The sequence below is a fragment of the Temnothorax americanus genome, unplaced genomic scaffold (genome assembly GCF_048541705.1).
Source record: "Temnothorax americanus isolate GAGA-0224 unplaced genomic scaffold, ASM4854170v1 Scaffold41, whole genome shotgun sequence".
NCBI classification, from domain to species: Eukaryota; Metazoa; Arthropoda; class Insecta; order Hymenoptera; family Formicidae; genus Temnothorax; species Temnothorax americanus.
Window position 1 is genome coordinate 167,602 of NW_027509559.1, and position 19,118 is coordinate 186,719.

General features: G+C 37.2%; 1 protein-coding gene across 2 annotated transcripts in view; it reads right to left on the bottom strand.

Moving 5' to 3' along the window:
• The window catches only part of Gycalpha99b (guanylate cyclase 1 soluble subunit alpha 2), a 30,434-nt gene extending 12,014 nt beyond the window's left edge, over positions 1–18,420 (bottom strand). The window contains exons 1-3 of one of the 2 annotated variants that reach the window (XM_077416099.1): positions 18,299–18,420; positions 4,771–4,850; positions 4,149–4,231 (exon numbers count right to left, since the gene is read on the bottom strand). In XM_077416099.1, the coding sequence (XP_077272225.1) occupies positions 4,149–4,231; positions 4,771–4,850; positions 18,299–18,412 (277 nt within the window). In that variant the 5' untranslated portion in view covers positions 18,413–18,420. Of the gene's footprint in view, positions 1–4,148; positions 4,232–4,770; positions 4,851–17,066; positions 18,070–18,298 lie in introns of those variants that run through there. The other variant, XM_077416098.1, reaches the window with a different exon arrangement.
• Between the last annotated feature and the right edge of the window lie 698 nt (positions 18,421–19,118).

Here is a 19,118-nt window from a genome sequence, read left to right on the forward strand (position 1 = left end):
TTTTAAATAACATATTAAAAATCGAGAACGATACCGGGTGTGCTAAAAAAGTTATTCAAGGTCAAAGGTCACAAACATCAGTTTTTTGCGAAAATCTCGTTTTGTATGGCTCAGAGGTCAATTAAGGAGGTTACAAAAAAGAAAGATCATGAAATTCTCTATGGTTCTATTCATTTTTCACGTACGATGAACCGTTTGCAAAATACATAGTAACGAATGTGTACGTCGAGCGTTGTATCTAATTCCGCACCACCTTTGAGGTAAGATACAAGGCGCGTTTTTTTACATGGTGTCTCCAGTAGGCCTAATCCATGTCAAATGTAAAAAAATTACGTTTTTTAATTTTTTTTAATTTTTTTTTTCATTTAATCTTAATCTTTATCATTTAAAAAAATTTTTTTATCATCTTCTTCATGAATGTCATGTATTTCATCAATAGGTTCTTCTAGTTCTACATCTTCGTTATCTTTATCATCTTCACTCGTGTTTGTTAATAAAAGATCAGTAGGATCAATCTCATCATACTCAGTGGAATCATTATCGGACGTATTAGCAGCAGAAGCTTCAGGCATGGCATTAAGACATGATTGTCCATGACAGTTGCCGCATACAATGGAGCAAGATAATCCGATTTTCCTGCATCCGCAGTTTGCACCGCATCCTTTTGTACAATGGCAAAAAATAGTATTAAGAATACTGTTCGGCGCAGGTGGTAACAACGTTGTAACGGGCTCCAAAATATTGTTATTTAAGATCCAGCCCCACTGTGTTGTGGATCTATATCTTTTCCCAGCCATGTTTGGACCTGGTAATATACACGGTACAGGTGTTGTTAAGCTGCTGCAGTTGTAGGTGGAAGCGATTGTAATTTTACAGCAGTATTGAACGTAGTCGATTTCGCAAAACTCAAGTACCGATAGTTATCAAGAGATGTTTTCGACTTAGGAGCTCCATACATCGCCAAAATTATCCGTACTCCGTTCTCAAATATAAGTTGTTGAGAGCAATTTTCTTGTTGAAAAACTTCTGCAGTTTGATATAAATCAGGACAATTTTCAAAGATTTTTATTGTTTTAAGTTTTCTTTTATTAAATAAAGCAGAAGTGGTATCACATCCGGTTATTGCATGTAGCAATAAAATATGTTGCTTACAATGAGGATATTTGTCAAAGCTTGAAGAATTATAAAATTGCGTCTTGACCTTTCCCTTGCTTGGTTTCATGAAAAATAATTGTTGCTGTGAATGACTATGCCCTATGAGAAGAACCAAAAGATCAATGTCCTCGCCTACTTATACGACAGTGGTGTTAACGATTGATTCTTCCATTGCTGTTTCAATAATTATAACACATCTGCATCATCACGAGCTTGTTTTGTTGCGATGTTGACATTTTTTAATGTGTCCATGAGCATTGAAATCAATTTTTTTTTATTAGAGCGGTTTGATAGAAACTTTTCTTGAGAAATTGGCACTTGCATACGTTCATCGAAAAGAACTTCGAGAGATCCAGAAATTGCGGCGGTTCTTCGTGACTGTTCCATTGCCTTGACGTTCTTATTATTGTCGTTATACCCATCAAACACAACAATCACGTTAGCTCCGAAATGTTGTTGTATATAAGTAACATATCTGTTAATAACACAGAGAAATGTATCACGTTGCTGCCATATAACTCGGTGAAGGAAAAATCCGCCATCAATGACAAATGTAAAGGTGTCAGAAAATATCTCAACATCCACAGGTTGAAGGCATTGATACAGTACAGATTTTTTTGTTTTACGCATACCGGAATTATCAAAGAGTGAGGTAGGATATGGACTTAATTCATAATGTAAATAGTCACTAAGATGTTCATTGAGTTTTTTATTTACACTGATTCTCTGGAAGAGTAATAATGGATCTATGGCAACTTTGCAATCATGGACTTTCACAGAACTATTCACAAATAAAAGTGAAAGAACCTTGTTAGATCGTTTCAATTTAATATATTATCGAATTTTTGTTCAATTATATTATTCAATGATTGGAGACCAATATTACGTGCATTATGACAGTTTATTTCATCATTACCGATAATTCCAGTTGCCAAGGACATTATTTGCTTCATAGCCAGAAACGGATTGTGATGTTTGAACCACTCAATTAATTTTAGCACGTCTTCGTTATCTCTTTTAATACGCGAATCTCTGTTATCGACATGTTGTTCACCACTATCCAAAGAAATATCAGCGAATTTTTCCAGTAGAGCCGCTTGAGTATCGCGAAAACATATTATTGTCATTTTATTTGGCTTTACAGTAATAATAATAACAATGCGAGCCAGCTGCCACCTTCACCCATTTATTTATAGCATACGTCACGTTTACTATAAAAAATGAGGGCATATGGGCGTTACGGAACGTGGCCAAGGTTACTGTACTTCTCATTGGCAACACAGGGGACTCATATTTTACACCTCCAGTAAGTTGGCTCCCAGCATACTTTTATTTTCTCAATTTTTCTCTATGCGAATCATTTGTTGGTCATTAATGTAATTATTATTAGCAAAATAAATTTTAGTGTAAAGTTAGCTTTATGCGCCTTGTATCTTACCTCAAAGATGGTGTGGAAATGGATACAACGCTCGACGTACACATTCGTCACTTTGTATTTCGCAAACGGTTCATCGTATGTGAAAAATGAATAGAACCATTTTTGTAGAGAATTTCATGATCTTTCTTTTTTGTAACTACCTTAATTGACCTCCGAGCCATACAAAACGAGATTTTCGCAAAAAACTAATTTTCGTGACCTTTGATCTTGAATAACTTTTTTAGCACACCCGGTATCGTTCTCAATTTTTAATATGTTATTTAAAACAACGAAATAAAGCGATTAAAAAAAAATAGTGGTTACTAATTTTTTTGCACAGAAGCCATATTTTCGTCTAAAATGACTGGACTAGGGGGCACAAATAACTAATATATATGTTGAAATAGTTTACTACGTAGGTTAGTGACGCGCTTTAAAAGTATTTAAAGCACGCCACGAACCCATGTGGCACCTCGTTTCGCATAGAAAGTATATTAGTTATTTATGCCTTCCAATACTCAAAATAGCTGCTATATTTTAAAAACTTTTTTTTGTTAATAATTTTTTAACAAATAACGAGCGACGGCTAAAACCTTCTGAAGATCACTCGGGGTCATGACCTTGACAACATATATCAAGGTCATTGAAATTGGTGAGGTCGCCCTTAATCTCTGACATTTATACCAAGTTATATTTATTTTGAGCTTTAATACTGCATATCTCGAAAACTAAAGCAGTTAGCCCTATAAGACCTATATAATTTTTTGTTCAGCGTAAAAAATACTACCAGAAACCACAGTCAAATCAAGGGGCACCAGTTATCGTGTTTGTGCCAATGTTCGGCGCTGGACAGAGAATAATCCCAAATTAGCTTCCACTTATTTGAATAGAACGATTAAAAATCGGTTAATATTCGGGACTAAAGGAAACTTTATAAAATTTCATATTTTTCTCTTCTATTACAGTTATTCTGTCAATCGTAGAATAAGAATAATCGCGTTCTGCAGTCTCATCTTATTATAACTTATAGAATAAAACTTATTTGTGCACTTTTAAATATTACATAAAAACATCCTGACCACGTAAAAGATTATGTGTGTCTTCCAATTCTTTTAATTTTTTTCAATTCGAATTTTTTCCGATTCTGACAAAATTGCATATTCTTGGAACTAGCGTCTCGAGCTTTTTCTCAAGCAAACAACGTGTCGACGTGATAAGTTTTCATAATTTGGTTGCGATAGATTTATGATGATCGTCTCAACGTTTAAAGTCAGATCTAAACTAAGCACAAGCGAGCGCGAGCAAACACGAATGGACAAGTTGTTTCAATAATGAGTGCGAACGATGCCTTACGGCAGCAAGTTGTTTGTTCTTCAAACTTCGTAACGTTCTGTTACGAAGTAACTGGTAAATAACAGTTTACCGAATCGTGAAAACGAATCAATGCAGTTTGATTTTAAAATTTACTCAACATTATAGGGTCAAATAATCTTCTCTGTTTGTATAACGAGTTTGAAACAAATATCTAATTTTCTTATTTAATTATTATTTAATTATAAAAATTATGTTATCTTACCACAATCGTAATTTAGTGTCTCGTAAATGTCTTCTAGTAAATTATAGTTTTCCTCTTTCCCAACATTATTGAGAAGTTTTTCTCTGAAAAATAAAGCAATATATATTTTATTATTAAAAAAACCGTATATATATTTAATCATAAAATTTAAATGAGAACTTGCAAGACTGTTACTTTGTGGGTTGTTAGTAATTAAAATTTGATTTATACATTCTTTACAAATATAGAATTTTTATAAAAATTTACATTAATGAGTACATTTTACAAATTTTACTATATTAAATTGAATTACGTTATGGTTACATGGCATACAGATTTTTTTAATTTATTGTTAGTATGGATTTTTTTAATAATCTCGTATAAAATATAATGTCTCTCAAAAGGTGTATTGTATCATATTTATACTTTTTAAAAAATAAAACGTTAAAGCATAGCTGTATTCATTAGTACATCTAAAAAGTTTGTGAGTTTAATGAATTAAATGACTGACAATTAAAAAGTTTATTTACAATATTAAAAATTGTTTTATGACAACGTTCCACTCAATTTCTTTTATTTTTTTCCGCAGAAAGGTATCTGCATAACACATATAATAGAGAACATTTTTAATGAATATACTTACAAAGACGATGTTGTCGACGTTGGAAGAGGTACTTCATGTTTATTTAATAGAGCTTCTAGCGCCGCTTCCACCACTTCATTCTACAATGAAAATTAGAATTTCAAAAATAATTATGGAAGAACAAAGTCAATTGTTGTATTAATTCTAATAAATTTATTTTTCATTCCACAGTCATTTTGCGTTATCCAATTAAATTAACAAAAATTAATGAAAAAGCTGAAATGATTGAAATATTTATAACGTAGATCGTTAACAAATAGTAACATTCCACAAATTGTGAAAATAATATACAAAATTTTGTTTAAAAAGATGTGATAAAAGCCAATATTAAGTTCTCTCAAATGTTATAAACTCAATCATAAAACTACATACAACATATTACAATTTAAAAACATTTAACGCATGCCGCAAAAAAGTTTACTCGTGCACATACATAATTCAGTGCTGTGTATTAACACCGAACTTTTATCGAATAACATTGTCGGTGGAGGCTGTACGTAATTTTCTTTTTTCAACGCATTTGAAAGATGGATATTTTCATGCACGCAAATCGTGTATCAATGTGGTCAGACTAAATTATACGAAGTCCGATTTAACGACGTGTGCGTGTAATTCGGCAATCGTGCAGTAATAATCCGATAGTTATTATGCGGTGTCTAGATTTTCGTCGTAAATTACGACCTGCATTTTACAACGAGAATTATGGCACCATTTGGAACGCTCATATGGGCAATTCTTCTCAAGAGAATAGCGCGCTTGGGGCACTCATATGGGACATTACTTCAGCCACGTGACCTTCATTGCATAACGTTGTTAGGAGCAGAATTGCGATTAATATCACGTCAAATGGCAATTAATAGTGGCTAACTATATGTACATATCCTAACTATTACCCCTGGGAAATTTGCCTATGCGAAATAGGGAAATTATAATACCATGGCTTTTCCACAAGGCTGTTTCAACACTTAACAAATGCGCAAAGTAATGTTGAATACTATGTATACGAGAAACTTTAATACTACATAATGCGATACTTTATTATGTAACATAACGCATAATAAATTACAAAAAAGGTGAGATACGATGAATTATTCTCTTTGAGATGTGTGCTTTTTATTATTATAATTATTGTTAAACGAATTATATCTTTAGCTGGGTTAATAAAAAACTTAGAGAAAATATCAATAGATTGATTAATTGCTGAAACTTCTTGCGTCTTAAGAAAACTGAGAGAAATTCACGTATATTTCTCTGTATAAATGATACCATGCACGAAACTTGATGTTAGCAGAAGAGAAAAAGAAAGTCTCTTTGATTTAGATATTCCATTTCAACGGAATTCACTCGATACATAACAATTTGTCAAAATAATATCCGACAAATGACATTATCCACTAACATTGACAGATGATATCCATTTGTATTGGCGCATCACGAGAAACAACATCTAAAGTAATCATCAATAACTCGCACGAGTATAATCAATTACATTCCACAATTTTGCTAGATTTACCGATATATTTAACAATTCGCAAAACAAAATTTTTAAAATATGCGCAACAATATGAAATTTTTAAATTAGATGGAGCGACATTATCGATGCAAATTACTTATAATCCAAGATTATCATAACATCAAAAGTTTTAATATAATCTATTAGAGCATATAATTAATTAAATCCTCAATGTTGGTTAGTTTAGCGAAACATGAATTATATGTACCAGCGTTCATTAATAATTGATTACGGTCTATGTTGGGAATTAAATCAGGGATGATCTTGCGGAAAATCAGGATAACAAGCTAATCTTCTTTGCGTATTAACATTTCTTGTCATGTGCGTACGTGGGAATCATAATAATGCGAATTAAATGTATACTCACAAAGAACAGGAGATTAGGATAATTATGCTTTAGATGCTATGTTAACATACAGCGAGCTACGTATTGTGACGCCGCCGATTCCAGGCGCATTGTTTCACAGCCGCGTTAAATTTACCGCATCTTAATTTTCAACTCGTCTGATAATATAATACAAACGAACTGCTATAATGAAATTATATACACAAAAAGAAGGAAAATGGGAAAAGCGGTTTAATTAGGTACCTCGCGTATAAGTAGTTAAATTACTTTCTAACTTTCCAGAGACAGTTGCGCTCTTAATGGAAAATATAAAATTTAATGACTTACCCTGTACAATTAATATGTCAAAGGGCAAAGCGAAAGAATATACAATGAATATTTTAATTCAATTATGAATTGATTAGCTTATTTATATTAAGGAGTATAAAATAGCGTTTTCAAAAATGTTTTTTTGTCTAAAAGTACGGGAGCTATAAAAACATTTCACAAATATATTTTTTACGCAAGACGAAAGAAGAAAGTGTGATAGAAATTTGGCAAATGCATATTGTTGTTCAACCAACGCAACGCCTAGATAGTCATACCGATTGGAGCCAAAATCGATAGAAGGTCGCTCTGGAATGGCAGTGGAAGGTCATTCAAACTACTTGTGGGAGGACAGTCGAAACAGACATGCGAAATGACATGTTTGTCAGTTTATGCAGTCGCAGGAAGTATTACTCGTACGTCAGTTTTCGTTAAAAATGACTGTGAATAAGTTTCGATATTTTCTATTTGAGACTCAGTTGCATCAACTATTTTTACTATTGCGGCAACTGAGAACGATTAACATTTTATGCATCTATGTTCTCGCGTAAACAAGATTTTATTGCGATACATGATTATTTTACATTTTATTACAATATTATCAGAAAAAGAAGAGAAGTAAAATAATAAACAGCTTTAGTAATGACATCTCTAAATAACTGTCTTGTAATAGCATATAGTATAGCGCTTAGATAAGAAAGCTGCGCTATTAATTGCGAGATGTCGTCAGCTAATATTTTTATAGCCTGGGACGTCGGCCATCTATTATTTCACGCCGACTTCGGGAAATCAAAGTAAGTGCGCCGCGAGAGATACTTTAAGTGATTTAATACGTAGAGATCCCATTTTATTTTTGCATTTCAAATACTTCACAACGCGATGGCTGTCGCAACGAGAGGCATTCGCGCGCGACGTCTGCCCCGCTATCGCTACAGCCAATATTACTATTTTATCGGGCACTTTCGCACGGCAGGAATATTCATAAAGCTTCGTCGCCTGTAAGAGAAAGGAAATAAATGATGGGAAGCAAATTACTGACGCAGCAATGGAGATATACGTAAAAGTGCGTACGTACCCGCGCGACGAAACAATATTAAATCTTGTGCTCGAATTAATATGCGATTTATTTCTCATAAATGTTTGCCTAATGTTTTTGCCACGGGAAATATGTTATAAATCGCCATATTCATCGTTTCGTAAAGGTATAAAATTACGTTTCACGCATCTATTCACTTTTGACAGGGCGTATAAATTACAATGTCATATACACATATGTTTCGTCGCAACCAATACACACGCATACTTCGCGAACCTCCAATAAAACTTCTGTATACATAATTTTCATGCTAAAATTTTTTTTTGCGTTTAGAAGTTGTACGAATACTACGCATTAAGCAACTTCTTGCAAAACTCCACAACTTTTTGCAATCACGCTGATGTTGAGTCATGGTGCCTGCACATACTGATACAGGCATATACGGCTGCGCCTTCGTCACGATGCGTATCGACGCAATTTCGCAAGTAGGAGGAAAACTTGATTTCCGTCAATTTAACTAAGTAACGAAGTTTCTGTCGCGTCCGTCCAATTCAACGAGTGAAATGGAGCCCCGTGTGTCGAACGGGTCGCCTGTCGCCATAAAGCTTGTTTCTATATACCGATGTGTCATTCACGGTAACAATGATTAGTCACGAGCGTCCTCCCCTGGAATTCATGATGCAAATGCAACGCGTTTTTACAATTTCCATTTGTTCTTGTGCGTATTTACGCGGCGGAATTGCACGGATTAAAGTAGAGTATACCAACCGGATGGAACAATTCACCATATTGTGTCCGACTGTAATCTGCGAAATGTTAAACCATGTAATAGGTACCGTCTGTCGAATAGCATAGTTTAATTACTTTTGGCGGCGCACTGAATGTTCGTGCTACTGCAGATTGCTCGAGTAACCCAGTTGTACCCTTTCGCTATAATCAAACTCATTTATATATTATTATTATTATTATACGGAAATACATGCGATCTTTATTTTACATCTTAACGTCCACCGGTCGTAACAACATCCCTAATTATTTAAAGAAATGTTAACATAGTCATATCTCGTTATATAAATATAATATTCCTCTTTCTCTTTTCCGTTCTCGAAATAAACATTGTAGCGGGATACCTTGTTACATTTGTTATATCATTAAACATTTCTCTTTACAAACGATAGTTCCTCGTTGTACGTAACCTTAGCTTCTCATAAAGACTTTGAGTTTGTACTACAAAGCGCAAAGGGACGCTGTACTCGAAAAAATAGAATGACGAGAAAAAAGATTAATCTCGTGTACGTCCTTAACGTAGAACGTACCTACGTTTCTTGAATAGCCGACAGCTTGGTAAGAACATGTGCTACGTGGTTAAGTAAGATACACCGAATGTCCTTCCGTTTTGTGGAAATAATTGTGTCTTGCGAAGCGCGCGCGCGCGCTCGCATTTTTAAACTCGACCGACGCGCGATACTTTTAGCGGCAATTTTTATCAAGAAAAGAATTCTTGAATATACTGCTAAACTAGCACACTCGAGAGACGAAAGAGATACCGCAGACAATAGTAAAGACACATTTGTGAAATAATAAACAAAATTTTATTTTCCGTAATGTTCGAAAAAATTCTGCACTATTGCGTTAAAGGGATATAATCTCTATAGATACAGGGCAGTAAACAAAATTACGATTTTTTATTAATGTTTACGAGGTACCGCGCATCTTTACATTTGCGGGAGATACGATGCCAAACTTATCGAGCATTATTTTGCTGGTTTATCTCTGACTTCTGGCCAACTTTGAGAGATGTTACAAGATTACGGTATTTCTCTGTTGCTTCTTGGCGCGTGTTTTCTTCATGTCAAGCAAGATATCATATGCAATTCTCCAGAGTCATGAAACCGTAATAGCTGACTACTTTCGTATGTGCATGTGTATGTCGAATTGAAATAGAGACAATTTATATGAACTTCTGAGTTTAATGAAACACTTTCTGTGTAAGAATAATCACAATAAGATAAACACAAAAGATACCAGACATAAAGGGGCTGTATTGTAGGAATGAATAGCAGTCTTTGAATGGAGTGTTTTGTTTGCAAAAGGATAGATCCTATTCTTCCGAAATGTCTAATCATTTGTACGTGTTAGCATTGTTATATACATACGATATATTAATACCGTATCTACACTGCTGGAAAATTTGTGTTAAATATAACATAAATCACATTTCCCAAATGGTCCACTCAAATTTTTGTGTTAATTTAACATAATATGGATGTTTTAAATGGTAACACCGATATTATGTTAAAATAATTCGACAGAAAGAAAATGTAATTCTGAATTGTAATTTGAGGTTAATTTATGTGTACAATTAACATAACTTTCATGTTAAAGTTAAGATTTTAAGATAAAATTAACACTCTTTTTCTGTAAATTTTAACACATTTAATAAATACGTTCAAATTGTTTTACTTTAATATATTTTTTAAATTATTTTAATAATTTTACATTATAAATTTGTTAAGCTCAATTAACATAGCAAGCATATGTTAAATCTACACATGTATGTGTTGATTATTTTACACAAAAATTTTAACAAGGACCTTTTTTAACAAAACTACAAAAATTTTCCAATAATGTATAATATATTAATGTACCAACATTAAGTGTTCTATGAACTACTTTCCGTTCCATCAAGCGCTTACAAATAGAACTGCAGCAAATTTTATAAAAACAATGCAATAGATATGACTGTTTGCCCGTTTGGATTTTCAGGACGAGATACACGCACATATTGCAACGTCGATTTGATAAAAGTTGAATCTCTCTCTGGCGTAGTTTCAGTATTTATGTTCCGATAAAGGTAAATATGAATCCAGCATATAAATTAACTCAAATCCATCAATCTCGCGTACAATAATGTTTACGTTCGCGCCTTTTAGCGGAGAAAATACAAACATATTTATATTTTAGATTGGGCATTAGGTACGAAACTAGAATAAAGTACAGATTCAGTTAAGCCTTAATTCGGCTTAAGAAAGATGTTTATGCGGGTAAAAAAAATTCTTATTAAATTTCCCACGAGAACATCTTTCTGTAACATAATTTTCAAGGCGTCACCGGAAATTTTATTCGACCTCACGTTTCCGTTTACATCCATTCGAAACTATTCAAGAGAGAAAGAGATATACGGAAGAGTATATCTATACGACCATTTATCGATCTGGCATATTTCTCGCCGTAATGGCCCCGAAAGCACCCCCAGCTAAGTCCCTCGAAGAACTGCGCTTCTCAGAGAAAATCATTCGTCCGCATACGAGGAGCGTTGTGCAACGTCGGATCATCTATCACGGGGTGGCCCGTCGTAAAAACGTACGGAGGGTAACACGCGTGTTATGCAAATCTATCAAATCGATCGCGGTATTTCCATAACATTGCGATAGCGTGGCAGACGGTGGCGTGGTATATACGACGGAACTACATTTACGACCCTTACGATTCACCCGACGATGTTGGAAGTGCCGTTAGAAACGACGGATGTATCGATCGCCCGTGAAGAGCGGTATTTTGCATTGCAACGAACGCACGATTAAGTTCGGGTAAGCTACAGATGCGAAACGTTGTTGCCATACGAGCTATTCGATTTAATCGCGATGGGAAAATCATACAAAAATATGTACATTTAATATACTACCAATTATACTACCAAATAGACAGTTATAATTCTTCATAATCGGATCGCGTTGCGGTCTGTAATTAATAATAATAATAATACCGCTTTGCAACGTGATTATCTCTGTACCATCCCAGAGTAATCTTCCGATCGAAGCTTAAGCCACTGATTGAAAAATTGTACGTTAATCTTCATTTAAGTAATATCCGATAATTCCGACTAAATGCGCCTCAAGCTTGCACGTGTAATTAAAATTTTCCCAGCGCTTTATCTCGATCCTCCTCTACCGTGCACGTAAATTTCAGCTCGGTGCATGCGACAGGTAGTAGTACGCGTATAGACTTTCGAGACTGTGCTTAAAGTTCAAAAGTGTCATGATGTAGCGCGGCGCGTCGGTTATCGTAGCGCGACTGCATTTATGGCCCCGTAAATTTATACGCAATATTTGCGTCGGTCGTCGGATACGCGGTAGCCATTCGCGCGGGGGAAGAAGGCTGGGGGGACGGGAGAAAGCTTGAAATATTAATATCACGCATCGGTTACGAGCGATATGATTCGACGCAGAAATATTGTGTTAAAAATATTCCGCGCATCTGGCATCCGGGTGAAATTTAATAAAACGCGGGACATCGAATCTGAATACATCTATATTTCGCCCGTCATTTCCTCCGATACGACGTTTATTAAATCGTAATTAATGTCCGAATCGTCGATACTACGTTATTATTTTAGTAAATTTCCCGGCGCGTGAGGTAAAACGCTCGTTAAATCCACGCCCCGGTATCAGCTCCCGATCTCTCGCGATTAACGCAAGCCGCATGATACATCAAATACCTAGTGCTTCTAAACACCGAACGGACGATCGAGGTACGCCATTATTGGGTCAAGCACGATAAGTAAGTTATACGTGCTACTGAAGTTTCTCGCGGGCTGCGAACGGGCGTTTCTCACGACACAGAGCCCCAGCCAGCGTTTAAGAAGCCGCCGTTAGAAATGGCTCGTTTAATACCGCCGCTCGCTCCGGCATTAGGCGGGATAATCTACTTAATGCTCGTTTACGAGCAGCTCCTTTAGAGCGCACAAAGGAATTTCTCGACATTCCACTGTAAAAATTTCAATTGCTCTGACAAGTGAGAAATAGTGGTTGCACCGTACTTCTCCGGCGTAACTATATACTTCGTCTTTTCTCTCCTCGTCGACTTCTCTTCGTTGGACGGCACCGCATTTGCGTTCGTCTTGCGCCCTTCTACGACGTTGAAAAAAAAAATAATAATAATTGGCAGAGCGTGATGATCGAAACAATACCTTGATACCGCGCTTGTTAGATTAATTGCATTTGGAATTTGCAATCCGCCTTTTCCACCGCCATACGCTGCGTTGCGCGCAGGTATTGTACTCGTAAAATCCAATTCCGATTTTACAGCACCTTTTCTTTCTATCTACATGCACATATACGCGTGCGCATACGTACACACGTATACGGTAGATATATCCAGCCGATATATCCGATCTGCTTTTATACGCTGTGTTAATTCTCCTGGTATCGATATATAATGGTTCATATATAGAAGGTATATACGGATTTTATTTTTTAATGCTCGCGTCATGTCGAGCTGGTGAGAAGCTATCATAAAATATCGGTTCGTCGATAAAGAAAAGTGCGCGATGACATCCATTTATACCAGAAATATCTTGGGGCGTCCTTGGCGAGATCTCTCTTTTCATTTGGAAAGATTAAAACGGAAGCTGATAGAAAGACGTCGCGCACTGCCAGGCTGCGTTTTGCTGGGTTAATAGCACCTAACCCTTACTTCGGATCTACAGCGTTCACCTGCACCCTTTAGAGTGCCGTGTTCTCCACGGCACATTAGCGATTCGTAACATTCGCCCTTCGCGGTCATTTATTCATCCGCTTTCGGGAAACTGTTTGCCGCACATCAAGCACTGTTTGCGACGAACGAAGGAATATTCGGCTATGTATACACGTTGCAAAGCAATCTCGTGTTCTCCATCCTTCCAGACTAATTGCTCTTGACCCTTTTAGCTTGAAGCTGCGCGCCGAATACTCGTTTCTACGTCATCTCGAAGTACGTGCTCGCCATTTTTTTTTTTAAATCCGAATACAATTCCAAAGACTTATATAGTACTTACGGGCGCGAACAAAAAACGTTAGATTCTCGAAGGTTTTCCCTCAAGTTAACGAAATTATAACATTTTTATGCAAACGTACACCTGATGGCCGCGCTACCTATATATATTTTGTATTAGTGTTAAAAGTTTCAACAGTCTCATTTAGAATTCTGTATGGTTCATTGATTTTCATGGCACCGGCAGAATATCACAAGCGTTGAAATTGAAACTCTGGCCGTAACTGCATTACATGCGAATTGGCAATCGGATTCTAAAATTGCGGTTGTAATTTTCAAATAGCCATATATTTAATGGAATTCCAGTTTACGCTGTTACGTCGAATTCGAAAGCGAGGTATTTAATAGAACGACTATAGAATTTCCACGGACACGCGGAGAGACGTGCCGCCGTTCGCTGCATTGAAGACGAAAGTTTCAGTCTCATTGGAAATTTTCTGTTGCACTTGTCAATTAGAATATTAGAGTAGACGTAATATATACCATCACGTGAATTAAACGGAACTCACGCTTCGCAGTCCATTGTCTCGCTTGAACTTTCACGAAAGTTCAACCGCAATAATGAAACCTTCGATTTGTTCCTTCGAGTCTTAGTCTCACAATCAGTAATATTTATCCAGAGCGGCTTTAATCCAATATGAGCCGTTAACCGCAGAGTTTCATTTATTCTAGATCCCGCAAAAAATCTCCAATTATATTTATTTGCTATCAATCGAAGAAAGAGGAAGAAGACAAAAAGACATTTCCACACAAGACGTTTATTGCGTTTATTTTAGCTCTCTTGACACTTTATCTATTTAGGTGAGTAAAGTAATTAATTATTATGTCGCAGTTTACAAATCGATGGCCAGTAGGAATCTGGGGCGCGACTGTTTATGCAATTAATCAAATTCTATGGTACAAATAGTTATACTTGTACTTGATTGCGATTTTCAACGCCGGTTTTGACCTTTAACGAATTAAACTGAAGTTTACTTCGTCTTTTTATAGTTTTATGCGGAGTATTATATATAGGCACTTGTGATAAGATGACTCCTTAAAAAATTCCATATTTTATTAGTCAATGTTATGTGGTTTGATTTCAAAATGTGGTCTGTGATGACTGTGATGAAATATTAAGAGAGCTGATGGAAAGTATTTAATCTTTGAGAATATTTTTTTATGTTCAGTCATTTTTGTTAATTGCCGCTTAGTTTAGTCTATATATGACCCTTCGCAATCTGTGCATTTTATTGTATACGTGGTTTTTCGAATTACGATGTATTGAATTTTTATATACTTTGATATATTTGTCCAATTTGTCGAAAACTCTATATCTATTTGTCAAATTGGTACCTTTAAATGTCGTTTTTGTGTTTAAAATTATTATAATTATTTTTAGTTATTATAATAATTGATTATTTTGCGTCTGTTTAACAGGAGAATTTTGAGAAAAACAAAAAATCTGTTTTTTTTACGAAAGGAGACGGTTTCTATCGCACAAAATTATAATATAATACAACGTAGTCAACAAGTATCGTTTCGAACGCGTTCAATTTTATCCGTTAATATGAACTTCGCGTCACGTTCCGTTTCCGTGCCTATTCTTGCGAGGAACTATTCATTTCTACTTCACTCGTTGTATATCGAATGCTGATAGTGACCTGTGTACATGGCTTAACACCTCTTGGATTTGCACACGCCGTTATCATCCTATAAGTGCCACGTTCTCGTCTTCCTTAATCTGCCATCAAACGTCATTAACTGAAATACCAATGACATTTGCCAACTACAGGTACGATCATGCGATGGGAATCGATCCAACGTGATTGGATAGCGATGGAAAATTCGTCGAATTGCCGCATTTCAATAATCGGGGCTGATATTATCTCGACGATGAAACCAGTACGACCTAACCCAGCGGGGCGTATATACTCTTTAAAATGTATCAGAAACTAATCTTATCTTTTCGTAAAGAGATTATTTACGAAGTAACATCGATTTGTGTTTCGTGTTAAGAAGCTATTATTTATGTTTATCACGAATGGCTTAACGAAATTACTGCAGCTACATCAGTGATAAACATCAATAATATGTTTCATATCTCCTTCAAGTTGCTTACTGCGTAATAATTCATCACGTATGTTTTAAAGCTGCGAGGAGAGCATTATGAAAGCATTATATGAAAGAAGTACACATTAGCGGAAGAGACAAGACTTTCGTGCCAAGTTTAATGCAAAAGGCTTTAGGAAGAAGCTCTATTCCTCTGCAAGACAAGGTTCGAAAACATTGGCCGTTCGCGTGAGTCGCTAACGCGGTTTGCTTTCGCGCGGAGAAGGAACTTGGAAACTCCTGCTTTCTCTCTAACGGCAGCGGCAGGAAACTTTTCGTTGGGATTTATTACATATTTCTGACCTAGTTCTCAATGAAAAACTGTCCCGATTCCCATAGTGATTCTCCGTAACCGCGCGCGCGTTTATCGTATGGAAAGTTTGATAGCGGTTTCTTTACAAGAAGAAGAGGATGTGGGAGTATTCTAAGAGTTCGTGCAGTATTTTAATTAACTATTAACAAAAATGCGCATTATTATCAGTGTACATGTCCCGTAATAGGGCAGCGAAAGTAATTTTGCTGATCTATTAGGAAGGGTGGAGGATCAAAGTACTCGTAAAACGTTGTTGACTCTCATAATAATTTATCTCGCGTTCTTTAGGGCGCCGACATTTGGGTCGATGTGATAAATATAAATTCGACTATCCGACGCTCTGGTACTGCACGTCAAAACGACCTCAATTCGGCGTCTCGTTTATCACGATCGGTTGTGCATATGGTTGTCTTTGAAAACGGAACTCGGTCACAATCCAAATCCGCGGTTATACCGGCTTTAAAGGCGGGAGAACGGTGAAGGAGGAAATTCGCAAACAGGGAGGAGTGTACACAAACGGCAAAGTGGAATAAAACCTTGGACGAGCTTGAACCAATTGCGTGTCACCGCCTGCACTAATCCGACTTTGAACTCATCGAGAGAAAAGCCGTATAAGAGCCAGCTGATCCTTTGCGCGCTAAAACTATTTCTTACGCGGTCTCTAGGCTCTCTAGGTCCTTCCGCTTTCATCTAAAAGCTTGGGGGACGATGCATGCAACATCTATTTGTATAAGTTTTGCTACGACGTCAACAAGATATTAAAGAGGTACATGCTGAACAGTGGTGAACGCAACGCTGCGACGAGAGATCAGAGGTGTGGAGTGTGTAATGCGACGGTATAGCGAAAGCTGAAGGAATAAAGTTGTCGTTTATTTAATACCGAAGGGTTAGTCAAGAGGATCACCGCGGCTCTTAGGTGCTTCAAGTTAAGTGTCTGTGTGTCCTCAAGGTCGTCACCATCTTCTCCTAAAAGCGACGACGTTATCTGAACCGACGTTTGTTTGAAGCGTGAGAATGGACATGCCATCTTGCAAATTCGTTGCTCTATATTGTAGTCCAAGGGGGATGGATCACCCACAAATTGTCAACGTGAGACGTGAACACGCGGTATTAATTAATCAGGGACATGCCCCGCGCGTCTCGTTGCGTTTATCGGCGATCAGCTGGTGCTGCCTGAACCTCCGTGTCCGTGTACCCTCTCACAGCACTTGCCAGCGAATTTTTCATATATAAACGTGACGTTCTTTTATAAGTCTGTTTGCAGCCCTATAATGTCATATCGTCGGTGTTATAAGCGGCACGCGAACACGTGAAACCAATCCGAAAATTCGCGACTAACACCGCCTTCGTCGTTGTCTTCACGATCGTTGCCGCGTTGGCGTCGCTGGTACCGATGTCAATGCCGAGCGTCGCGGGGCCCGTCATCCTCGATCGCCAGTTATCGTTTATCGCACGTTGTGAGAGGGAAGCCTCTCTCGTCACCGCAACGCGCTCACTGGACTGCTCACGTTTATCCGGCGTCGTCTACGGCCGCCGTCGGGCCGGACGCGGTGCACGCGGTTGCATATTAACTCGCGTCGCCCTTTAAAACTCGCTCCCTCAAAATCGCATTTTTAGAACATTTTCTCTTCACCGTGGCTTTTGCAAAATCGTTTTCGCTACGTGGCCCTCCGTCGTTTCTTATTTTCTACTCCGCGATCTCGCTCCCTTGGGATGCCAATAGTACACCCCAATCGCGCGAGATTGACAACCGTAATTCGCGCGCGGATTCACTCTGTCGGGGATGCGGCAGATCGTCGACGGGTACACGGATACATAGCGAACGACGTAACGGCTACGTACGTTGCCGTGCCAGAGCGCGTAGCGCCATACTGCTCGCGGATTGACCGAGGCGCAACGAGCAACGCTCCGAGGCGGCGGTGAGGAGAGGAGAGCGACGAGGAAGGCACCCGAGCGAGGGTGAGTCCGACGGCATAAGGGGGATGCGCGGAGGGTGGAGGCGCCACGATGGAGGGCAACGGAGACGCCTGCGCGTGTTTTCCATCCTCCCTATATCAAACTACCGCGCTTTCTGTCCTTCCCGCATCGCAGGTCGTAGAGGAGAAAACCTACCTGCCTGCCTGCCTGCCTGTCTGCCTGCACCCTGCCTGCCTGCCTTGCTCGCTTTGCTTGTTTGCCTACCTGGTCGGCCTGCCTTGTAATTACCTGCCTGGCTGGCTTTTCCATACGTTTCCCTGAAATTTTCAAGAAATTTAACATGTCTCGTTATTTATTATTAACTTGTCTAATTTAGGTGCAGCAATAGCGGCAGCAACAGTTGTAGCTGACAGATGAAAACTTTCTATGTAAGAGCATGTATCCTTATTTATGTATTCTAGTAATTTAATGAACATCAGACGCATTTATAATAAAATTAATAGAACATGTATTGCATGAGCGGGATGCAAATCGTAATCTTCAAAATTATTAAAATTGCTGAGAAAAGAGGTAACAAATTTATAAACAAATTTAGCGACGATCCAATTGAATAAAATAGTGAGAAGAAAATTTGTCATATGAAGAATTATCGCTGCCATTAGTAGATATATATTTTTTCAATTTTATAGAATTTAATACTTAAATTATCTTATTCACTCTCTTTCTCTCTTTCTTAGAATTTTATTATAATTCTCATTTTCTCATAATCAAGATCGTGATGCCATTATTCTGCAACTCTTGAGGTAGTCTGTTAAGTTGATATTATGTATTCATGTCAGGCAACGTTTACTGCGGAAGTACCGGTGACGTTATCGTAATTATTGCACGTTCACAATAGATAATTATTGTACATCTAGACAAAATTACAATAGCAAAATAAATTCTCTACGATCGGTAAACAAGTTTTTTAAGAATTTTATTTTCATTTTCTTAATGCAATATCTACAATAATAAA